General features: G+C 53.4%; 2 protein-coding genes, 2 long non-coding RNA genes and 1 pseudogene across 7 annotated transcripts in view; 2 read left to right on the plus strand and 3 right to left on the minus strand.

Moving 5' to 3' along the window:
• Positions 1-1,765: 1,765 nt before the first annotated feature.
• LOC129058189 (uncharacterized) lies at positions 1,766-8,599 on the minus strand. Its single transcript, XR_010136136.1, has 3 exons — positions 7,910-8,599; positions 4,334-4,437; positions 1,766-2,151 (listed from the first exon to the last, which is right to left on the minus strand). It is a non-coding gene; the product is annotated as an uncharacterized LOC129058189 (long non-coding RNA).
• On the plus strand, positions 8,480-9,677 carry LOC100938678 (TAR DNA-binding protein 43-like; annotated as a pseudogene).
• A 1,518-nt stretch (positions 9,678-11,195) lies between these two features.
• LOC129058190 (uncharacterized) lies at positions 11,196-14,394 on the plus strand. The gene is made up of 3 exons (XR_008523144.2): positions 11,196-11,337; positions 12,584-12,650; positions 12,867-14,394. It is a non-coding gene; the product is annotated as an uncharacterized LOC129058190 (long non-coding RNA).
• Positions 14,395-14,900: 506 nt separating this feature from the next.
• Positions 14,901-16,691, minus strand: HES6 (hes family bHLH transcription factor 6). 3 transcript variants are annotated; one of them, XM_024243891.3, is made up of 4 exons: positions 16,471-16,691; positions 16,307-16,393; positions 16,137-16,218; positions 14,901-15,901 (listed from the first exon to the last, which is right to left on the minus strand). In XM_024243891.3, exons 1-4 carry the CDS (start codon positions 16,549-16,551, stop codon positions 15,477-15,479), a joined length of 675 nt encoding a protein of 224 aa, XP_024099659.2. In that variant the 5' UTR covers positions 16,552-16,691; the 3' UTR covers positions 14,901-15,476. The 3 variants fall into 3 exon arrangements, with proteins under 3 accessions (XP_024099659.2, XP_054406053.1, XP_024099660.2); XM_024243892.3 differs by having other exon boundaries at positions 15,773-15,901; positions 16,177-16,218; XM_054550078.2 differs by lacking the exon at positions 16,307-16,393 and having other exon boundaries at positions 16,471-16,679.
• Positions 16,692-20,705: 4,014 nt separating this feature from the next.
• Positions 20,706-24,351, minus strand: part of PER2 (period circadian regulator 2) — a 44,898-nt gene continuing 41,252 nt past the window's right edge. For both annotated transcript variants that reach the window (XM_024243886.2, XM_054550080.2), the window contains exon 23: positions 20,706-23,169. In XM_024243886.2, coding sequence (XP_024099654.2) covers positions 23,020-23,169 — 150 coding nt within the window. In that variant the 3' untranslated portion in view covers positions 20,706-23,019. The remainder of the gene's footprint in view (positions 23,170-24,351) is intronic.

The following is a 24,351-nucleotide window of genomic DNA, read 5'->3' on the forward strand; positions in this document are numbered from 1 at the left end:
TTTAATACTACCGGTCACGGTGGCATTGTTTTTTTTTTTGAGACAGAGTCTCACTCTGTTGCCCAGGCTGGAGTGCAGTGGCGCGATCTCGGCTCTCTGCAAGCTCTGCCTCCCAGGTTCACGCCATTCTCCTGCCTCAGCCTTCCGAGTACCTGGGACTACAGGTGCCCATCACCACGCTCGGCTAATTTTCTGTATTTTTAGTAGAGACGGGGTTTCACTATGTTAGCCAGGAAGGTCTCAATCTCCTGACCTCATGATCCATCCACCTCAGCCTCCCAAAGTGCTGGGATTACAGGCGTGAGCCACTGTGCCCAGCCACGGTGGCATCTTTAAAAGAAGTTTCGGTCAGCTGAAGTTAGTGAAAAATTATTTAAGATCATCACTTGGTCAAGAGAAATTCACATGACAATTCTCTCAACTGAAAAACGAGATAGTAGATTTTAGAAATATTCACGAGTTTGTTTGCATTTAAGTAAGGAGAGTAAACTTACTGCTTTTGTATAAGTAAAATATTTAAACTTAAAATATTTTGAGTTTTAATATACACACTTTCCAATTCTTTTTTTATTTTCCACTTACTGAAACATTGTGAAAAAAAATTAACATTAAAATACACATTTTTCAACCGGGTACAGTGGCTCATGCCTGTAACCCCACCCAGCACTTTGGGAGGCCAAAGGCAGGTGGGTCACCTGATGTCAGGAGTTTGAGACCAGCCTGACCAACATGGTGAAACCCTGTCTCTACTAAATATAAAAAATTAGCCGGACGTGGTGGTGGACGCCTGTAATCCCAGCTACTTGGGAGGCTGAGGCAGGAGAATTTCTTGAGCCCAGAAGGTGGAGGTTACAGTTAGCCGAGATTGTGCCACTGCACTCCAGCCTGGGCAACAAGAGCAAAACTGTTTCAAAAAAAAAACAAGAAAAGAAACAAAACCACACACACAAAAAACGCATTTTTTTCCTTTTGCCTCAGGCTCCAGCATCACTCTCCTGCACGGGAGGGTACTGGTTGGAAGGTGTGTGAGGGAACCTTCTGGTGGTCACGCTCAGGACCTTGAGAAGGGTTTGAGGCACAAACAGCACACACTTGTCAAAACTCAGCAGGTATTCACTCGTGAGCAGGGCACTGCACTGAAAGCCAAACTATCCATCCAAAGGAAAACCCGGTGGGAAATGGACTGTAATGCTGCGCGCACTGGAGTGTTAGGGAAGCCACCTGAGGTCTATAATTTACTTGGAAATGCATAAAAAATAAAATGGATCAAAGCAGGGAGGATTAACTAGATGTGACAAAGTCCAGTAACATGTGAATGGTACACTCAGGTGGTGGGTATATATCCAGATGTGCAATGTAAAATTCGCTCATCGCTGCTGAGAGCCGGCAAATGTCTGTCGCCAGGTGTTGGGGACGAAGGGAGGTCTAGGCCTCTGCTCCTCTGCTTCAGATGCCGGCAGGCCCCGGAGGAGCGCCTGTGACCCCTCGGAGGCTCTCCAGGTGGGCGGCTGGGGTAAAATACAGTATCCTGAGGGAGAAGTGGCCAAGCTTTACGGGGGATGGATCAAGTTGTGGAAAGAAGGGGCAGAGAGCAGAATGTGGCACTGGGTGAGGGGAGACACGGAGCATCCTCAAAACGGGGGGCCTGGCCTGGGACTTCCTCACCCATCCTCGCCCCCCACCGAGTCTGTCCTCCTTTTCCCTCCACTCTGTCAAGCACAAGGCAAGGCCAAGGCTGACAGATTTGCCGGTAAATAAATTGAACACCTTTTCAGATTTAGTTTATTACTTGCACAGACAACCAAAGAAAGAATGGCCAAAGGTGCCCAGTCCCCATGGACCTTGCACAGCGCAATGCCCAAAAGTGACCACATGACGGCCACATGGATGACAGGACACAGGGCTGCAAAGAGCTGCAGCCACGCTAAGTGCCCAAGGTGACCTCAGCGGAGCCTGGGAGGCATCAGGAGCCGCAGGGAGGCGAGACGGCCCGGCTGTGCCCAGAAGCATGGCGATGCCCTCTGCTGAGAGCCGGGTGCAGCTGCGGCCCATGTGGATACGTGCCAGGGCACCAGGGCAGAGCTCTCCCCGACTCACCCCTGCGATTTTCCCTCAGGTTCCTCCACTCCCAAGACGACACCATCAGGGCCTCTGGAAACAAACAGATTGGGGGTCCCCTCTAGCTTTGAGGAAAACACAAATAAGTCACTCATAAGCTTAAGAAAAGATGCTCTGTGTCACTCAGGAAATGGGATTGAAAAATCGTCAGACAGCTTGGAAAGGCTTAAGAGAAGGAGAGGCGTCGCAGAGGCCCTCTCAGGGTGCAGCTATGTCAAGGGGTAACAATTGCAGCTTCAGTTTTTAAAATCAGAGTGAAACACCAGAGTAAGGACAGAGTGAAGAGAGCGCTGCCCTCCCTGATGAGACCAGACCCACTCCTGGAGGGTAGGGACAGTGGCAAGAACACAGACACAGGTGGCTGTGTGGGGGCTGTGGTGGGCAGCCTGTGAGATGGCCCTCAACGCCCCCAACTCCTGGTCTGTCTGTCCTGTGGAACCTCCTCCCCGGGGCTGAACCTACACAAACAGAACACAGCAGAAAGAGGAGAATTCCCTTTGGCTGCAGGAGCCCACCTTAACGGCTTGCTCAGCTATGTGGGAGCTGTGCCAAGGAAAGGTCCGTGCAGCAGAGAACTGAGTGAGGCCTCCAGCCAAAAAGCAGAAAAGATCGAGGCCTTCATTCTAATAGCCCATGAGGAACTGAATCCTGCCCACAGGCGCGGGGCCAGCAGAGAAGCTGAGCCTCCCCGCACGGGGCGTGCAATCCACTCACAGTCCGGCCGGGCCCTGACTGAGGCCTCGGGAGGGACCTTGAGGCAGAGGCCCCTTCACTGGGCCTGGATGTCTGACCCACAGACACTGTGGAGCTACGTTTGTTTGAAGGGGCTAAGCTGCGGGCAATTTGTTACACAGCAATCGACAACTTTCTGTTCCCTATTTCTGTTCTTTCTCTTCAACAGGGCTGGGTGTGGAGTGGCCCACTCCTGCCAGCCCTGCTCTGCGCACCCTCATGGGCTGAGCTGTGGGGTGAGCCGGGCCCTGTCTTCCTCCTTGCCCTGGCCCTGTCCCCCGATACCCACCCCCGAGAATGGGGAGGGTGGTGGGGCTGCGCGGACTCTGATAAGCCTTCCAGTTCCAACTGCCAGGGCGCTGCTGCCCAGGGAGCTATGAGGAGCGAGGTTGGGCATGCGCGAGCTCTGCCTCTGATGGTAAGAAGGGGAGAGAGGGAAATGGGGTGAAGCCAGCGAAGGCAGCACGCGCCCCAGGGCAGACCCCACGCACCAACACAGCCAAATTCCCAGCAGTGGGAAGGCCCTGCGCTTTACTCCTGCCCTGTCACTGGGAAATTCCCAAGTCAAGATGGGGAGCATGGTGGCGCCTGGGGTCTGAAAGGCAAGCCTCCCTCCTCTGTCTCATCCTCCAACCTCTACCTGTCCTGCAGGGCTCACATGCCACCTCCTCCAGGAAGCCTTTCTTCAGGAGCCTGCCTGTCAGAGGTCATCTCACCTTTTTCACAACTCCCATGCCCTGTTGATTGTTCTCTCATTGCTTTGCTTCCTATACACAAATGGTCAGGAAATGTCTGTCCCTCGGAAATTCCACTCTCCTTAAGACAGAGGCCCTGCTCCACCAGGAGCAGCTAAAATTTCCTATTGAGACTCCTCCTGGTTACAGGGGCACAGGTTGCCCCCAGGGATCTGTTCTCAGCTTCCCAAAGGCAGGGTGTGCCTCCTGCCAGCTTCCCACATGCTACCGGTGCCACAGAACCTGTGCAGGGCCCAGGGGAGGCGCCCACACACTGTACTTGTAGGGCACAGAGGGACAGCCCTCTCTCTCCAGAAGTCCAGGGACTCAGCCTTGGTGCAGACTGGGTCTTAGGCAAGGCAAAGCCAGAGGACAGGATCTGCACGGACTTCTGGAAGAGGAACCAGCCAGCAGCCAGGCTCCTCAGAGGTACTAGAGGTCTGGGGGTTCTCACCTGATCCTTAGCTAGAAAACTAGGGCTGGGCTCAGGGCCCGCCCCAGGGCTATTTTGTTCCATGCCATGTGCCGCTCCCAGGAGAAGTGGTACTGCTCCCTCCTGACTCTGTCCCCGCCTCCCTAAACAAGCCTGTGGCCCTTTAACAAAGCCCAGAGTCCCATTAAAGATCCTGCCTGGTGCTGCTCCTCAGCTACATGGACTGGGTGGCCCTTTTTATAAGGAAGGGCAGCATCAGTTCCCCCTTTCCCGTGGCCTTCTCCACAGGGCTGGCCTGACTCCCCACAGCACTCACCTGGGCACGTGCGGGCCCATTCCCCAGCTGTCCTCCTGCTGTCTCCCGCAGGTCTTTCTCAGCATGGTGAACTTGGGAGCCTGCATGAGGGAGGTGCTCAGACCCTGCAGGGCGGGAACAAGGTGGAGGAAGTCACTGGCCCTGCAGAAGCTGGACAGTCACCCCCTCCATACCCACTGCCAGGGAAGGGGCAGGAAGCATCAGGGGAGTCACCTGCTCTCGTCTGAGAGGGAGGTAGAGGCAGAGGGAGGCTAGAGAAAGACAAAGAAGGCAAGGCAGGGGCAGAGGCAGGGGAAGCCCAGCAAAGGTGGGTTGGAGGAAGAGACAGAAACAGGGACAAGAGAATGAAAGAAATGGAGAAACGCAGAGAGACAGGGAAGAGAGGAGAGAGGAAGGGAGCCAGAGAGAGTAAGAGAGAGCTGGTGAGATGGGGAAGGGAAGGATATGAAGGCAGGGGAGGATGAAGACGCAAAGAGAACGAGGTGGAAACAGAGAAAGGGAATTCCAACCAACAGTAGGCACTGAGAAAGGGGCTTTCCATGCTATTTCATTCAACCCTTAAAACGAGTAGGTACCACTGCCATTCCCATGATGTGGATGAAGAGACAATGGTTTAAGAGATAAAGAGGGAGGGAGAGAAAATAGAGGCAGGAGAGAGAAAATATGAGGCAAGAATACAGACAAGACAGAGACTACGTATTCAAGGATCAAGAGACAACAGGCCAGGCATGGTGGCCCACGCCTGTAATCCTAGCACTTTGGGAGGCTGAGGCAGGTGGATCACCTGAGGTCAGGAGTTCGAGGCCAGCCTGGCCAACATGGTGAAACTTCGTCTCTACTAAAAATACAAAAATTGGCTGGGTGTGGTGGCGGGCGCCTGTAATCCCAGCTACTTGGGAGGGTGAGGCAGGAGAATTACTTGAACCCAGGAGGAGGAAGTTGCAGTGAGCCGAGATCGTGCCACTGCACTCCAGCCTGGACAACAAAGCACAGACTCTTGTCTCAAAAAAAAAAAAAAGAAAAACAACAACAACCCAACAGCCTATCTGCCCATAACAGCATAAACTTGAGAAGAAGCGCTCTGTCTCCAGCAACTAGAAGAATGCCTCACAAAGAGCAGGCCTCCAGTTAACAACTGTGGAATGAACAAGCAAACATTATCTGGACTATGCCGTCAGGGAAATAAAAGAAGCCTTGGAAACTGCGTAAAACCAGAGGTGACCAGGAAAGGCTTCAGGCAGATGGTCTATCTGAGCCAAACCTGGAGGCGTGCAGAGGGCAGAGCAGCGGCTTTGGCCATGCAGCAAACCAAATATCTGGCAAGGGCATGGAAACAGAAGGCGGCGGAGGGGGCGTGGAGGCAGTCAGTAAGTTCTGAGTTGGCCCACGTGAGGACCAGGCCTACTGTTCTTTGGGAATCTGCAGTGTTGGGCTTTTGAAAAGACTGAAGCTCAGGGCGTGACCTTCAAGGTGGGGGTTTTCTTAATGACCACTGCCATTCTCCAGGTGAGAGCCAAGAACCTGAACTAAGAATGCAGGAGCCGGACGGGGGAAAGGGACGTCTAAGACTCATCCACTTGTTCGTTCAACCTATTGAAGTGGTGGGATTCCCAGTTCCTGGACACTACCTGCAGGGCTCCAGTGTCCCCTGGAACCTGGGAGGTCAAGGTTGCCCAGGCAGGGCTCCAAGGAGGTGTCTCCATGGACCATCTGGTTTCCAGCCTGAGGGATTGATGACCTTGTTGCTCTCAAGGATCCAGAACATGAAGGGAGGCGCAGGTTTTGTTGGAAAGCTGAGTTCACATCTGAACTCGTTGCAGAACCTGTGGGATTCCTGAGAGGCGACAGCCAGGGGCATTTGGATAAACTCTATGAGAGCTCCAGAGAGGGCTGGGCCAGAAATCGACTTTGCAGCTGGTGGCACAGCAGGCGAAGCCATGGAGGACATACAGATTACAGCCTAGAAGCTAGAGAAGGGGCCAAGCAAAGAAACGTGGGTCACAATATCTAAGAAGACAATATTCGCCGGGCACGGTGGCTCATGCCTATAACCCCAGCACTTTGGGAGAGTGAGGCAGGTGGATTGCTGGACCAGCCTGGGCAACACTACAAACATTTCTCTCTACAAAAAAATACAAAAATCAGCCAGGCATGGTGGTGTGCGCCTATAGTCCCAGCTACTTAGGAGGCTGAGGTGGGAGGATCACTTGAGCCTGGGAGGTCGAGGTTGCAGTGAGTCATGATCATACCACTGCACTCCAGCCTCCAGCCTGAGACAGAGTGACAACCTCTCTCAAAAAAAAAAAAAAAAAAAAAGACAATATTTAATATCCAGTTGTGAAGGGCCACTGCCAGAACCTGAGAAGGAATGGTGGAACAAGAAGAGCAAGAAAACTAGACAGAGAACAATTTTTTGAGATAAGGTCTCACTCCCATTGTCCAGGCCAGAGCGCACTGGCGTGATCTCAATTCACCGCAGCCTTGACTTCCCGGGCTCCAGTGATACTCCCACCTCAGCCTCTCGAGTGGCTGGGACTACAGGTGCGGGCCACCATGTCTGGCTAATTTTTTGCATTTTTGGTAGAGATGGAGTTTCGCTATGTTGCCCAGGCTGGTCTTGAACTCCTGGGCTCAAGCGATCTGCCTAACTCAGCTTCCCAAAGTGCCGGGATTACAGGTGTGAGCCACTGCGCTCTGGCAAGAACAATGTTTTAAGAAGCACGAGGATGTTGAGTATCAAATGCCGCAAAGTTCAGGTGAGAAAACTGAAGAGTCTACTCGGCAATCAGGAGTTCATTGGAGACTCTGGCAGAAGTTTTCTGTAGTAGAATGGCAGGAAACGTAGCCATACTGAAATTTTGTTAGGGACAAACAGGTGGTGAGGAAATGAAGAAAATGAGAATGAAGACTGTTTTTAAGAAACTGGAGTGTGAAGAAAATAGTAGGACAATAAGTAAGAAACCTCAACGGAGTGTGAGGACAAGTTCCCCAGGATAAAGTGGATAAGATGGAGGTTGGCACTTAAGATTTGGAACAGGTTCAACAGAGAGGAATGGCAAGGTTTGAGGGATGGTTCCTGACGTCTAAGGGCGCATTTAATATTCTTTCAAGGTTAAGGTGGGGCAAGATCTGGAGGAGAGAGGATGGTACCCCAAGTGTCATCATCCATTGACAGGTCAATAGGTAGTACAGCGACATGGGAACAGAGCAGGTGTGGACAGAAAGCATGGTTTCCCAGGGAGGGCAGTATTTTTCCATGAGGATGCAAGAGTGAAAAGCCTGGGAGATTCCATGAAGAGCTGAGGGGCTTCTGAGCCACAGCTTAAACCTTAACCCTCCTCCTCCCAGATACATTCAAATCCAAGTACTGACGATAATCTAGTAAGACCTGGGCTTCCCTGGCTACCGCTTATCAAGGAATGCCAGTCCTGGCTACCGTCTATCAAGGAATGCCAGTCCTGGCTACCGTCTATCAAGGAATGCCAGTGTCTGCCTCTGGGCAGTGTGCGTTGGATTTGGGTTCTCTGCGGGGTCTTGCTGATCTTAAAGAGAATGCCGAGGCCTTGGGAGTCTCACCTCTGTACCCCCAGCACATAACAGGTGCTCAACACATTCGCGAGGGGAACGCTGAGCAAAGCGGAGGCCCGGGTTCCCTCCTGGAGAAACCTGCTTCCCCTCCACGGCCTCAAGCGTCCCCTCCTTCATGACCTCAGTCGTTGATTTCGGCTGCACTTCCTATCCCTGGGGGAGCTTTCAACGCTCCGCCGTCCAGGCCGCCAGGCCCTGCAGCCCGCGCCCGGCTCTCTAGGGCAGGGTCCCCCCGGCAGCCCTGGGCTGGCCCCGCAGACGACCTCTCTCGCCTTCGCTTCCTCAAGCGTAAATCGGACGGCGGGGGCTGCAGAGCCTTCATCTCTTCCTCTGTCCCGGGATGTCGGAGAGATGGCAGCCCAGCCTCCGCCACCGCAAAGCTGCTTAACGGGCAGCGCGAGTCCCTCGGGCACCGTTGGGTGCCGTTGCTCACCGTTGGGCACGTGCTTTAAGAAGCACGAGGATGTCGAGTGTCAAATGCCGCAAAGGGCTCAGAGCTTGCCGCCAAGGGGCGTGGCCTCCGGGCCGCGGCGGCCTCTGGGAGTTGTAGTCCCGCCTCAGCCTGTGGTGGCCTCTTTTAAAAAAAAAAAAAAAACTGGCGCTTGGGTCCGTCGCTGCCTCGGTGTCCCTGTCGGGCTTCCCAGCAGCGGCCTAGTGGAAAAGTAAAAGATGTCTGAATATATTCGGGTAACCGAAGATGAGAACGATGAGCCCATTGAAATACCATCGGAAGACGATGGGAAGGTGCTGCTGTCCACGGTCACAGCCCAGTTTCCAGGGGCGTGTGGGCTTCGCTACAGGAATCCAGTGTCTCAATGTATGAGAGGTGTCCGGCTGGTAGAAGGAATTCTGCATGCCCCCGATGCTGGCTGGAGAAATCTGGTGCATATTGTCAACTATCCAAAAGATAACAAAAGAAAAATGGGTGAGACGGATGCTTCATCAGCAGTGAAAGTGAAAAGAACAGTCCGATTTAATAGTGTTGGGTCTCCCATGGAAAACAACTGAACAGTACCTGAAAGAGTATTGTAGTGCTTTTGGAGAAGTTCTTATGGTGCAGCAAAGCCAAGATGGGCCTTTGAGAAGCAGAAAAGTGTTTGTGGGGCGCTCTACAGAGGACATGACTGAGGATGAGCTGTGGGAGTTCTTCTCTGAGTATGGGGATGTGATGGACGTCTTCATCCCCAAGCCGTTCAGGGCCTTTGGCCTTTGTTCCATTTGCAGATGATCAGATTGTGCAGTGTCTTTGTGGAGAGGACTTGATTAAAGGAATCAGCGTTCATATATCCAATGCCGAACCCAAGCACAATAGCAATAGACAGAAAGAAGTGAAAGATTTTGGTGATAATCCAGGTGGCTTTGGGAATCAGGGTGGATTTGGTAATAGTAGAGGGGGTGGAGCTGGTTTGGGAAACAATCAAGGTAGTAATATGGGTGGTGGGATAAACTTTGGTGCATTCAACATTAATCCAGGCATTATGGCTGCCCCCCAGGCAGCACCACAGAGCAGTTGGTGTACGATGGGCGTGTTAGCCAGCCAGCGAACCGGCCAGGCCCATCGGATAATAACCAAAGCCAAGGCAACATGCAGAGGAAGCCAAACCAGGCCTTCGGTTCTGGAAATAACTCTTATAGTGATTCTAATTTTGGTGCAGCAATTGGTTGGGGATCAGGATCAAATGCAGGGTTGGGCAGTGGTTTTAATGGCGGCTTTGGCTCAAGCATGGATTCTAAGTCTTCTGGCTGGGGAACGTAGACAGTGGGGTTGTGGTTGGTTGGTATAGAATGGTCGGAAATCAAATTTTTCTAAACTCATGGTAAGTATATTGTAAAATATATATGTACTAAGAATTTTCAAAATTGGTTTGTTCAGTGTGGAGTATATTCAGCAGTATTTTTGACATTTTTCTTTAGAAAAAGGAACAGCTAAAGGAATTTTATAAGTTTTGTTACATGAAAGGTTGAAATATCGAGTGGTTAAAAGTGAACTGCTGTTTGCCTGACTGGTAAACCAACACACTACAATTGATATCAAAAGGTTTCTCCTGTAATATTTTATCCCTGGACTTGTCAAGTGAATTCTTTGCATGTTCAAAATGGAAGCCATTGATTAGAACTACTTTCTTTATTCCTTCTTTTAATTTGAACCGCACCATATGGATTTTTTTCCTTAAGAAAATCTCCTTTTAGGAGATCATGGTGTCACAGTTTGGTTCTTTTGTTTTGTTTTTTAACACTTGTCTCCCCTCAAATACAAAAGTACAATATGAAGCCTTCATTTAATCTCTGCAGTTCATCTCATTTCAAATGTTTATGGAAGAAGCACTTGATTGAAAGTAGTGCTGTAAATATTCTGCCATAGGAACACTTCTGTCTACATGCCTTCTCATTCAAGAATTCGTCATCACGCATCACAGGCCGTGTCTTTGACGGTGGGTGTCCCATTTTTATCTGCTACTCTTTATTTCATGGAGTCGTATCAACGCTGTGAACGCAAGGCTGTGATATGGAACCAGAAGGCTGTTTGAACTTTTGAAACCTTGTGTGGGATTGACGGTGGTGCCGAGGCGTGAAAGGCTAGTATGAGTGAGAAAAGGAGAGAGCACGTGCAGAGACTTGGCGATGCATAACGGATATTTTTTAACTTGGCGAGATGTGTCTCTCAATCCTGCGGCTTTGGTGACAGTGTGCGGACAGCAATGATAGCAAATAATGTACGAATGTTTTTTGCATTCAAAGGACATACACGTCTGTTGGAAGACTTTAAGTGAGTTTTTGTTCTTAGATAACCCACTTTATTTGAACGTGTTAAGTGAAATGATACTTGTACTCCCCCTACCTCTTTGTCAACTGCTGTGAATGCTGTATGGTGTGTGTTCTCTTCTGTTACTGATATGTAAGTGTGGCAATGTGAACTGAAGCTGATGGGCTGAGAACATGGACTGAGCTTGTGGTGTGCTTTGCAGGAGGACTTGGAAGCAGAGTTCACCAGTGAACTCTGGTGTCTCAAAGAAGGGTAGAAGTTCTAATGTCTGTTAGCTACCCATAAGAATGCTGTTTGCTGCAGTTCTGTGTCCTGTGCTTGGATGCTTTTTATAAGAGTTGTCATTGTTGGAAATTCTTAAATAAAACTGATTTTAAAAAAAACAGACAAAAATCTAAGTAAAGAGGTTGGAACTACATCTCCCAGGAGGCCCCGCGGCTGGCGGGGCGGGGCTGGAGGGGGCGTGGTCAAGGCCTCGGCTCCTCCGAGCGCCTCCCAGCGCACCGCGCCCCCAGAACCCGGCTCCAGGGGGCTCGGTATTCCCCAGCGCCGGCTCCGGGCAGTCCTGGAAGGCTCAAGGGCTGGGCGCGCGGGCTGATCGAGACCGTCCGGGTCCTGGCTCTCGGGTCACTTGCAGAGGCCTGAGCAGAGCGTAGGGAGGGCTGGAAGGGAGGAGCCCCGGGGGGCGGCGGTGCTGAACCGGGTAGAGTCTTGAAGGTCGCGGTCAGGACGGGAGTGGAGTGGCAGGGGAGTCAGAGGCCTGCTGCGGAGGCCCAGGTTAGAAACGAGGCTGCCTTGGACTTGGTCGGCGGCAAAGAAGACGACACGTGGAGGCAGGGCTTAGAAGTAGAGCTCGGCCGGGCTTGGTGGCTCAGGCCTGTAATCCCAGCACTTTGGGAGGCTAGGCGGGCAGATCACGAGGTCAGGAGATCGAGACCATCCTGGCTAACACGGTGAAACCCTGTCTCTACTAAAAATAGAAAAAATTAGCCGAGCCGGGTAGCGGGCGCCTGTAGTCCCAGCTACTCGGGAGGCTGAGGCAGGAGAATCGCTTGAACCCAGGAGGCGGAGATCGCAGTGAGCCGAGATCTCGCCACTGCACTCCAGCCTGGGCGACAGAGTGAGACTCCGTCTCAAAATAATAATAATAATTAATAAATAAAAATAAAAAAGAAGAAGAAATAGTGCTCATGGGCTTGACTGATAGGAAGTGGGATGGCAGGAAGAGGGTGAACTTGAGGGTGACGTCTAGATTTTTTTGCTCAATCCACGGGGTGCCAAGAAGTGGTAATGCCTGAGGATCTGTTGTTTTGGCGGTGTTGTGAGTCCATCTGACATCTAAGTGCAGTCACTGAGTGGACAGGAGGATAGAGAGGAGCCAGCCGCCTGGAGAGGGGCTTTGAATCAAGGGCACGGGATTGGCAAAACAGGCCAGATGGTGTCACTGGGTGTGGGGGCGGCAGGGAAGGCTGAGGACAGAGCCTTGGGAAGAACACGTCCAGTTGGAGGTCGGCAGGGAGGAGCATTGAGTACAGGGTACTGAGGATGGCCGATGAGGTAGAAGGAAGGCTGGTGTGGTGCCCTTGAGACTGGAGGAGGAGCCTCCAGATGGATGAGTCATAACCCAGGAGAGGTGAAGCTGACATGCAGACATGCCCACTGGGTTGGGAAACATGCTCGTCACTGGAGATTTTGACTGTGCAGTTCCAGTGGAAGGGTGGCCAATAGCTTGATTGGAAAGGAACGAAGAGGAATGGGATGTGTGGAAGTGGAGGCAGTAAGTGTAGATGACGCTTTCAAGGAATTTTGCTTTAGAGCAATGAGACAGAGGCTAACAGTATGTCACATCCAGGGAGGTTCTTCCGAGTGAGGGTACTCATATTACAGCCTGTTTGTAGGTTAATGAGAATGATCCAGAAGGGAGGAGAAGCTAATGGTGCAGTGGAGAGCAGAGTCCCTGAGCAGGTGAGCAGGGATGGGGGCCCATGCCCATGTGGGAAGCGGGCGCCACACTGCTTCCTGATGGAAGGCAGAACGCCTGGGCCAGGGTGCAGGCAGGTGTCACAGAGAATGTCGTTCATGACTACATCCTAATTCCCAGAACCTGCGAATATGCTACTTTACATGGCAAAAGGGAGTTTGCAAATGTGATTAAGAATTAAGCTAAAGACCTTCATACAGGGAGATTATCCTGGATTCTCCAGGGGGCTGGTGTCATCACAAGGATCTTTAAAAGTAGAAGTAAGGAGGAGACGTGACCACGGAAGAAGGGTCAGAGAGACGCAACGCTTCTGAGGAACTTTGAGGATGGAGGAAGGGACCATCCTCCAAGGAATGTGGGTGGCCCCTGAATGAAGAGCCAGGAGAAGGAACACAGCCCTGCCTGCCAACATCTTGATCTCAGCCCAGTGAATCCTGACAGACTTCTAAGACTTCTAACCCGTGGAACTGCAAGATAATAACCGTGTGTTTGAAGCCACCAAGAGTGTGGTCATTGGTTTTGGCAGCCATAGAAAAGTAATACAGTGGGTCAGGGATCCGGGTGGGAAGGAGACAGCACTCAGAGAAGGGATCTGGGTGGGAAGGAGACAGCCCTCAGAGAAGGGCTTGTGGGGAGCCTGGGGGTGCTGGGAGAGGAGCTGATGTGAAACAACCAGCTGACTGGGAAGCTGGTGGCCCCAGGCCGCACCACAGGCAAGAGCAGCTCTCAGCCCCAGGAGGCCAACAGTGGTCACTGGTGTGGGAGCCAGTTTACATTTCCAAAAGAAGCTGCACTTGAGGATTACTGTGAAGCTGACTTTAGGGCTGGAGGGGCACGGGGCCAGAGTTCTGGGTTAGTGGCTTCTGACCCTGGTCCTAGCAACGCTTTTACTCCAGGTCAGCCTCCTGCACCTTGCCTCCTGGGCTTCCCCTTGACCCCCTCCTAGGGCCTCTGGAAAGGTGTGATGAGTGGACTTGAGCGGTGAAAGTTGTTCCTTTGAAGCAGTCCGTGGCTGATGCTCCCTGAATGGCATGAGAGCTCATTGGCATGGCCTCTGGGTGCTACTGGGAGCCAGGGCTTTCAGGATGGCCCATTATCCATCCATGTCCCTGTGGGCACATCCTACATCAGTCTGTCTGAGGACATTAAAATAATACCAGGAATGATATTTCCATTGCTCAAGCCTTCTTTTGTGGTGCTGGCCCCCCCACTGCCCCAATAGCTCAGCTCCAGATGATAAAGTTAAGCTGCATCTGGTTATAGCCCAGTGGCTTCTATGATTGAATTGAGGTGAGCCAGAGTGAACCTCAAACTTTGAAACACCCCTGGTGGCCAGGACCTGCTTGGGGGCTTTTGTAAAGGGGCTGCTGGGAAAGGTGTTCTTAAGGCAAAAGCACATGTCGAGAGAGGAGACCCCGACGTCAATCCTAAGTTGTCACACCTTGGCCCTAGCCTGGGGACTGCCAACCCACAGTGAGAAGCTGCTGCTTTGGGGTCCTGGAGCAGGAGAAGGGGGCTAGGCTAACTGTGGTGGTGACTTCAGCCGGCTGACCACGTGCTATCTGCAGGTCTGGCCCAGCCCAAGAGGGCAGGCTCCCGCACCCCAGCTGCTCATCCTGCTACCCTCCATCTCTGAGGGTTCTGACCTCCTGGACCCAATTTGACCTAAGGCTCAAGCCCCTTGGGGCCTTGGCGCTTTCATTTCAGGCCACAAACTGGGTGGGTCTCCTTGACCCTGAAGTCAATGGCAGCAGTGGGGAAGTTCCTTCTTCAGTCAAGATAAGCAACAACCTCACACAAGTAGACTGATGTCTATGTCATGCTCTTGGGTCCTAAAACAGGTCTTTGAAAGATACTTTCAAACCAAATGGGTAGCAGTTAGGCATTATTTTATTATTCCTGAAGCTCATGAACAAGAAAATGGCACAGACACAGGTCTTCTCCCTATTGCTGAGTTACCCTGGAGACAAGCCTCATGCAAACAAAATCCTTCTCCAGGACACACACAATGCCCAAGAACAGGCTGGGCCTGAGGACCTGCCTAGCATGGGGGGCAGAAGCACTGCCTGCTGCAGAGACAGCCACGGGGTGCATCCCCACCACCATCGCACTGCTCACTCTGCTGAGAAAGGGTGAGGTTTTAAAGGACATTCACCAGCCTCAGATGCAGGGGAAATGTGCTTAGTTTAGCATTTACACATCTGACACATTAATGACACATCATTCAACAATACTTCAAGGGTAACTAACTCCAAAATTCTTTATTTAGTAAAATTGTCACATTTGATGTCAATGGAATACACAAACTGAAGTGTGCTACAAACAAGATGTACAGAGCATCACAGCTCTGGGCAGTGCTGCAGAGTGCACCTGCCTCTCGTCTCCCTGCTGAAGTGGCAAGTTCAAGCTTTTGCTTAGCCCAGGGCTGCCTGGAACACTAGTGCCCAGCACCATTCCTGCCACCTCTACCCCCAGAGCCCACACAGGGCTGGTGAAGGCTGGGCGGGTGAACCTGGGAGAGCGCTGGTAGCTCTACAACATTCTTCCTCCTGCCTGTAGCTCCCTCCCTCCACCCACCCCAGAGCTGCAGGGTCCCTAAAAGTTTCTTAAGAAACGGGACTGGGGCCTGACTGGGCTGGTCACCAGGGGCTGCCCTGCAAGCCATCCATCGGAGGAGGGAGGGAAGACCTGGGAGACTTCCAGGGCCCTACCCCACCACATCTGAACCCCTGGGGAGGAGGGAGGAGATCCAGGGAGGGCCAGGCCCACCCCCGCAGGACCCACCCCCGCAGGACTCTGGCTGGCATTGGTCACCAAGGCCTCCAGACACTCTGGGCAATTTGGGCTGCGGTCAGGCTGCCCAGGGCTGCGGGCACCAAGTCTGGCCCCTCAGCAGGAGCCCGACTCAGTTCAGCCTCAGGGGCCTCCTCCAGGTCGGAGCACAGGTCGTCCCCAGGACCGGGGGGGCTGGGTATCGGGGATGCCGGAGCCTCCCCCGCAGGCCAGCCACTGCGCCCAGGAGCTCCAGGTGGCCCCGCCAGGGCGTCCCCCAGCAGATCCTGGAAGCTGCTGCCCTCACGCAGCGGCATGGACTCGAGCAGATGGTTCAGGAGCTCGGCAGCGACGGTGGCGTCGATGGCCTGGCACGTGGACACGAACGTGTGCACCTCGTGCATGCACTGGATGTAGCCGGCAGCGAAGCGCTCGCTCGCTTCCGCCTGCAGCTGCTCACGCTCTGGGCCCGAGGGTGGGAGGGAGAGAGCCGCGTCCCGCACGGTGAGCGGCGACTGCGTGGCCCAGCCCACCCGGCCCGCGGGGACGCGGCTCACCCAGGAGACGCGGGGGCGCACCCTGCTCCGGGGGGAGCCCTCGCCGCCGACAGGACAGGGGCGCCGGGAAGGAAGTCCTCCGTCTGGCGGGGGTTACAGGCGCCCGCGGCCGGCGCCCCCGCCCGCCCCGCCGCCACTCACCGCGCGCCCGGCTCCGCAGCACACCCTGGACCCGCCGCACCGTCAGCTCCAGCACCTCGGCGTTCTCCAGCTTGGCCTGCACCTGCGCGGGCGGGAAGGGCGGTGAGCCGGCAGCGCGCTCCCGGACCCGCCCGCCCCGCAGCCCCACGGCGCCTGCCCGGCCGCCGCACCTCGGCGCCCGCCAGCAGCAGCCGCAGCTCCTGCAGGCTCTCGTTGATCCGCGCGCGCCGCTTCTTCTCCACCAGGGGCTTCCGGGCCTGCGGGGAGCGGGGCACTGAGTCCCAGCCCCGCACGGCCTCCCGCCCGCTTGCTCGCCCACGGCCCCGGCCCGCACCTTGCGGTCCCCTCGCGTCTCCCAGCCATCCTCATCCTCACGGCCCACACGGTCCCGGCCAGGCGCCGCGGGTGGCGCCATGCCCGCTCCGCCGGGGACGCAGCGGGGACTGGGAGCAGCGGGGACGGGGAGCGGCGGGGACCGGAGCGCCGGCGCCCTCCGCTGCCCCGCGGCCGCCCAGCAGCAGCCCTGCCGTCTGCGCTCCTCGCGGCTTCCGGCCCGCCACGGTCCCGCCCCTTTTATAGCCGCTTATTTGCATCTCAATGCGCCGATTGGCCGCGCGGGCCCGGGACGGCCGACCGCGAGGCGCGCTGCAGCCAATCGGGGCAGCGGGCTTTGTCCGGCCCGGCGGCTCCGGCGGGCGGGCAGCTGGCTGAGCCCCCAGCCCGGCCTTCCCGAGACCCCCGCGGGGGCGGAACCGGGGCGGCGACCCCGGGGAGCTGCGGCCCTGCCTGCGCTTGTTTCTCTCGGTTTGCTGCTCTAGGACCACTGATCTGCCGCGCGTGCGAGCAGGCGTCCACCCGTCCGTCCGTCCGTCCACTCATTCATTCACCCATTAATTCATTCATTTCCCTCCTTCACCGATGGCGCCTCCAGAGCTGAGCGCTCGGGCCACTGGCCCCAGGAGATGCGTCCCTGGTGTGCAGGGCCACAGTCCAGTCCGCGGTCTCTGGACCTAGAGGGGTTTCAGGTCCTGGCTGGGGTGGCTGCCAAGCCCCGGGGAGGCAGGGTCCATTGGGCAGCGGTGGCGGGGCGGCCCCTGAGTTTCTTCCGGACTCGTCCAGACGCCGGGCCGGACCCCCGAGGCCGCCCTCCGCCAGCACTGGAGTCCTAGTGGGACGGGGTCCCGGGTGCTCCTGCTCGCGCCGCTCTCCTCCTGGGCTCTGCGGGTCACCACCCCCGCCCCCCTCTGAGCTCCCCCATCTCCCCCTAGTCCCCTTCGACCCCCGGGGCCCCCTCCCTCCCTTCCCCTGGCCCCCGCCCGCCTCCCTCCTCCCCTCCTCCTCCTCCGCGCCCCGCCTCCCAGGCCCGCCGAAGCTGCCGTCTGGTCCTGTAACTTGATGCCCGTGACAGTTGGCAGCTGCGGCCGCTTCGGCGGAGAAAAGCGGCGGCCGCGCCAAGAGCGACAGGTGTTGGCCGCGCCTTTGTCTCGCGCGCTTTGTCCCGCGGGCAGGCGGCGGGCGCTTGTCCCGGCCAGACGCCCGCGACTCCCCCATCGCGGCGGGCCGCCCATCTGCTGGGTTCCTCTTGGCGGCGGGCGGGGTGCGTGGGCAGTGGGGCCGCGCCCTCGGGCAGCGTCCTGGGGACCCTTGCCCGGCTCCTGCCCCGGCGTCAGTCCAGACTGACGGAGACTGACGGAGTCTGGACGGAGTCAGTCCAGACTGAGAAGGCGGAGACGCCTTCTCGGACCCCAGCCGGCCAACCACCAGCCTGCCCCGCACAGCACCTGCCTTCCTCAGTCCCCACTACTCACCAGGGCTGGGATCGTCAGGGTCTGTTCTGAGCCCCTCCAGGCTATAAGCGTCCCTGGACAAGGGCACAGTCTGACCTAGGACCCGCTGTCCACCTCCCCGCACCCCCAGCAGAGCCTGGCCTCACCAGAAGCGCTGGTAGGTAGGGAAGGTGAGGGGTGTCCCTGGCAGGATGGGCTGGAAGGCCGCGTGGGAGGGGAACATCACGGGACCGCAGCAGCTGAGCGGAGCGGCAGGACTAGGCTGCAGACAGACCGCCCCACTGCCCCTAGAGAGGTCTGACAGGACTTCCACGGCCCCTTTACTTCCGCCTCTCCACCAGAGAGACCCCTGCAGGCTTCCTGCTGGGTGAGTTTGGTGAGAGGTTTGAAAGCTCCCAAAGTCACCTCACTGACCTCTGTAATCACCTGGGACCCCCTCCCGCCCGCTCCCAACTGTCCCTGCTCTGGCTCTTGGTTGCTCTATGAGCAGGGTCCTGAGATTTCCCCCAGCCCAGCATCACTCACCTGGGTGTGAAACTACCGCTTTACTTCACACACTCCCCACCTGCCCAGTAGTGGGGCTGGCAGGGTGGGGCTGGAGTGGTGGATCCCCAGGAAGTGGATTATTGGCCTGTGACTTTACTCTCCTTCACAACTTAGACATCACCCCAGGGAAGGAGAACCCCCACTCCCCCAAGTGACTACAATGACATTTCCACTACTTTGAGAAACTGTGATAGGGAAAAATAAACTCACTGATATTTCCTGTACTCCCAAGTTTGCAAACGGATTTACACTCCTCTTATTATCCAAACGAACAAGGCCAAGTAGATGTTTTAGGATGCTCTCATCCTAAAACATCTGCTTTATGTTAGGCAATTTATATTGCAACAGGATGATCAGGGCCCCAAAAGAGGACTTTGGGTAAAGCCTGATTGAACACTTGATTGGATAGGGAAGTGGATTTGAGGGGCAAGGAGGACATGATGAAGGCAAACGGTGCAAGCAAAAAAAGAAAAAAAAAAAAAAAGAAAAGCAACTAGGTACTCTAGGAAAAACAAAAAGCCTCCCAAGAAATGTAATCTTAGCACATTACTTGGCTCAGGAGACAACAATTTTCACAGTCACAACAATGTAACACTGTTCATAGGGTTTTAACATTTAGAATTAATCTATACAGAAGGCAAGGAAGGACTGCTTATGGTTATGGGACATGATATAAAGTTGACCTTGTAAAAACAAAAGGACAGGTGACAGGAGTTATGAGAGAGGAGGCTAAAGGGAGGACTAGGGACCTCAAAAGCCTTGTCTGACAATGGAGTGGGTGAGGGGTTGAGGAATGCTGTCTAGAGTTGAGGGAAGGAGAAATTAAGCACTGGGATATGCCTCAGTGTGACCAAGGACCCTTCAGGGAAAGGAGCTTAAGTAGAGAAGGCTGTACATCAGCAAAATCCTTCTTGGTTGGACTGGAAGTTGCCCAAGGTCCTCTCTGCAAGGTCAGCTTCAATTCCCTTTAGCGGTGCACTGGCCAGCTGGCATGGCCTTTTTGTCCCAGAAGCCTGGCCTATCTTGAGGTCACCAAGCCCTCCCTCCCTCCTTCACAGCAGCCTCCCCTAGCCAACACTTCCTGCCATTTGTCCCTTGGGCCAGTCCTGCCTTCAAAGTTTGCCTGAGTATGGACTTCCTGAGCATTTGAGCCCTTTGATCCTCCTAGAGCCAGGAACAGAGGCTAGCAGAGGCTGGGCAGGGTGGTGGTTGCTGCAGGGGTACCGGTTAGCAGTGGGGGTGGCAGGCCATAAATCCCTGTGGGAACAAGGGCAGCTGCAGCCTGTAGACTGTCCAGGCCCCTTGTGGGCAATCTGCCCAGGAGACTCAGGGAATCTCCGTTTGGTTTGGAAATAAATCCCTTGGGGTTATATGGTAAATAAAAATATAATTAAGAGTCTTCCAAAAGCACTCAGGTTCAGTGAAACAACCGTATCTGGCCATTTAGAGCAGTTTGCAGAGGCGTCTGTGCTCGCTAGGAGGACTTTGCCTTTTATCCCATCGGCACTTGGCGTTAGGCAGCCAGGCTAGCAGGCAGACAAGAGCCCCTCCCTTCTGCTCAGGGAGCTTCTCAGAGGCTGGGCATTGGGTTCAGGATCCGTTCAGCTCTCTGCTCCCACCCCCAGGGTCATGGTTTGAAGAGTGGGAGGGACGGGGAGCAACTCTTCGGGCTTCCACACTTTTGGCCTCACGAGGCTTCATTCATCACTGTGAAAGAAGGGCTGGGGTCAGGGGACTATGCTGCCCTGCCCATATCATTCGCAATGGAGACATAGTGACCTTTCTGGTGGAGCCTCCTGACCGCCCTACTTTTAGCCCTACCTAGCCCGATGACCAGAAGACAGGCAGCCAGCCTGGAAAGGCCAGGTAACCCAGGGCAGGGATGCAGGGAAGACAGAGGTGCGTGGAGGCAGAGCTGGGGGCACTCTGGGGCTGAGCCAGACAGCTGCACCCCTCCAACTGAAAGTGAAAAGACCGTGGGGCATGACACGATTAGGTTTGCATTACACAGAGTTCACTCCTGCAGCCTGAAGGAGGGAGGGTGTGTGTGTGACACGCACAGGAAGAAAGGGAACCAGCAAGAAGCAAATGCTATAAGGGAGCTGACCGCCAGGAGGCCTTTGGGATGTAAGATTCTTTAATGCAGAATTCCTGGAGTTCTTTAAAAAATTTTTTTAAAATAATCTTTGATCTCTATTCAGGTTTTCCTTTGTGCTATGTGAAAAATACACATAGGTAAAAATAAAAATATACTTGCTTTATTTACCAATTTTCTAAAAGGCAAACAGGTCATAAAAAGACACAAGCAGTCAAACAAATCTATTGCACTGGGTAAAGAAAGTTTGGTTTGCACACAAACAAACCACTTGTCCGGCAAGGCTCAACAAATCATCACACAAACTCTGAGAGCTTATTTACATATCTCTTCGGGAATATATTAAAAAGAAGGCTCAGTTTAAAATAGAGAAAAAGTGTTTAACACCTGTGTAAGCACACACACTAAACAAAACATGACGATGCCTGGCATCACGTAAACAAATTCACAAGATGATCCTATTAAGTCAACTGCTTGGCACGCACTGAAGCTACAGTTAACAATCAATGAGCACATATTAAATAATAAAATAATGCTGATGGTAAACATTCATAACAGCAGAGTAAGATTTTGGCAGTTTTGTGTTTCTGTAACATAACTGTAACCTTAGATTAACACCTATCCCTTCATGATCTGACTTTAGAGGCAAGGAGTTTGTAACATCTAATTGCCATAAGAATGCAGACTGCTACCTTATCATAGGCATAGGCAGGTGATGTTACTTTGTAAATTAACGAAAAATTAAAGTGTTCTTGTTTATGAAAAATAGGTTTAATAGTCAGGCATAAGATGGTTTTACGATGAAAACCTAGTGGATTACAGAGAGATCTCACCTCCATCAAAAAACAGAAAACCCTGGTCCCAGTCGGGCGTGGTGGCTCACGCCTGTAATCCCAGCACTTTGGGAGGCCGAGGTGGGTGGATCACTTGAGGTCAGGAATTCGAGACCAGCCTGGCCAACATGGCGAAACCCTGTCTCTACTAAAAATACAAAAAATTAGCTGGGTGTGGTGGCAGTCGCCTGTAGTCCCAGCTACTCAGGAGGCTGAGGCAGGAGAATCACTTGAACCTGGGAGGCAGAGGTTGCAGTGAGCCAAGATGGCACCACTGCACTCCAGCCTGGGCACAAAGAGAAATTCCATCTAAAAAAAAAAAGAAAACCCTGGTCCCTTTTAAGCCTCATAGTCTTGGTCCAATTTTAAGTCAACGGTTCTTCAGTGATAACTTTGAATTCCCACCAGGGACCAATATTAAATTTTCCGAACCATCTTTGGAATATACAATGCAACATGAGGTTTTGTAAAAAGCTGGGCAGACTGGCCTCACTTTTCCCCAAGGGTCTAAATGACCTAAAAGTGCTGGGGACACTGGCAGAGGCCTGAAGCTGCTCCGAGAGAGTCGGGCTCATGAAAAGAATGAGGGCTGTGCACCCAACCCAGGGTGCAGTGGGAGAGGTGAGCTCACTGCACCCCTGAAAATACAGATGCAGTCGCAAGCTGTGGGACTGAGTGGCAGTGGCTGCTCTCGGCCAGGAGATGCGATGTGGGCTTGGCTGGGCGGAAGCAGATGTCGGGGTGGCTCCAACGGAAGAAGACCAAACAGGACTGGGTCTCACATGTGTTGGTCACAGCCTGGTTTGCAGAGGGAAGTCACCATAAAGAGATGACTGATGACATATTTTAATCTCCATATTGGCCATCATGGTCTCAAAAGGAGACAAGAACGATGCAGAAATATACAGAGGGTCTGCGTGTGCATTCATCCGATGGCGTTGGCCACACAAACCACTAGGCTTCTTTAGTCCAGAGCAAGTGTTTCAACTTTGTTCACTACAAACAAAAGCTATGTCAGATTGAAATACTGACCACACCAGAAGCCACAGCTGTTGGTTTGCCAAACAATGCTTTACACCATTTAATGTGAAGCGTTTTGAAATAAAACTAGGAGAGGCTGCTATCTCCATTTGGTATGTAGAAAAAAAAACTCTACCTTGACTAAATGATAATTCAGATAAAAACCAGTCCCCAAGAGAGGACAAAATTTGATCTGATCCAAACACCCTGGGAAAGCTCTGGAAGCCAGAGTCCCCAGCTGGTGCAGCAGACAGAGGTCTCGTCACAGTCACAGGACTTCTGGGAGCACTGAGGCAACTTCCCTGACACTAAGAGGCATTTAGTCTTTCTCAAGTTAAATAACAACTAAAATCTCTTCCCCATCCCACAAAACTCCACATATATATTTTATATATAAAAACATATTTCTTTCCAAACCCTCCCCACTCTCCAGTTTTAAGTCACCCCTTCAGAAAACTATGTTTTGTTTTTTTTTTCTAAAACATAAAAAGCAACATGAGCATATGTGTCCATTTCAGTGGAGACAGCCAAGAAGATCTTTCATCTCTTCTGAGCACCACCTGGTGCACCTCGCTGGCTGCCAGGCTGAGGTGGGGCAGGGGTTACGTCTGCTCTTCGATCCTGTGATTCAAGGGGGATCCATTTTCGTCTTCTTTGGTGTCCGACACTTCGCTGAGTCCCAGAGAAGGAATATCTTCCTCATATGGTAGGCAAATATTACCTTTTTCCTTGTTTTCACAGTAAACACATTCCTTAAAAGAAAAAAAAAGAGAAATCAGTAACAAACTTGAGATCTGAGTTGTTACAAAAGTCATTCAAACTGGCCGGGCGCGGTGGCTCACGCCTGTAATCCCAGCACTTTGGGAGGCCGAGGCAGGCAGATTACGACGTCAGGAGATTGAGACCTTACCGGCTAACACGGTGAAACCCCATCTCTACTAATAATACAAAAAATTAGCCGGGCGTGGTGGCGGACACCTGTAGTCCCAGCTACTCGGGAGGCCGAGGCAGGAGAATCGCTTGAACCCTGGAGGCGGAGCTTGCAGTGAGCGGAGATCATGCCACTGCACTCCAGCCTGGGCGACAGAGTGAGACTCTGTCTCAAAAAAAAAAAAAGTCATTCAAACTGAGTAAGGTGCAGGTGACCAGGTGTCAGCCAGGAGGCAGCAAAGGCCAAAATCCCTGTCCCAGGAGCTGGCACTCTAGTAGCAGAGAGGGGCAATAACTAAGAGGGGCTCTAGAGGCATAGGGTATATGGAGGACATCTGTGATTTTCAACTGACATTCACAGCAGGCTACAGAAAAGGTGACGCAATGGTTTTGAAATGCGTCCACACTCTTTGCCACTCCTCCCTCAAAAGGTGGGGCCTAATTCCTTTCTCCTTAAACCTTGGCTGGACTTAGGCATTTGCCTCTAACAAGAGTACCTGACTTCTGATTCTAGGTCCTAAAAGGCACCTTGGCTTCCTCTTTTCCTCTCTGGGGAAGTCAACTGCCACACTGTGAGGACATCCAGGCAGCCCTACGGAGAGGTCCCCACGGCAAGGAGCTGAGGCCTCTGCCAAGAGCCAGCAGCGTGTAGGAGGCCTGCAAGTGAGGCTCCTGGAAGCCGGTCCTCCAGCTGGCAGGTGACAGAAGCCCCCACCAGTATCTTACCATCAACATCAGGAACGACCCTGAGCTAGAAGTACCCAGCTAAGCCGCTCTCAAATTCCTGACCCAAAGAGACCGTGCAAAGTAATACAAGTTTATTGTTGAAGTCACTAAGTGCTGGGGCCATCTGCCACGCAGCAATAGATTACTAATGCAGCAGTGGGTGGAAAACAGACTCTAAGGCAGCTAGGGTGAGCCACGGGTCTATTTGAGGAAAAAGGATTCCAAGCAAAGGGCTGGGCATGTGCGAAGATCCTGTGGCAGGGGCCTGCCAGGGCAGT

This window comes from Pongo abelii, chromosome 11 (genome assembly GCF_028885655.2).
Source record: "Pongo abelii isolate AG06213 chromosome 11, NHGRI_mPonAbe1-v2.0_pri, whole genome shotgun sequence".
NCBI lineage: Eukaryota > Metazoa > Chordata > Mammalia > Primates > Hominidae > Pongo > Pongo abelii.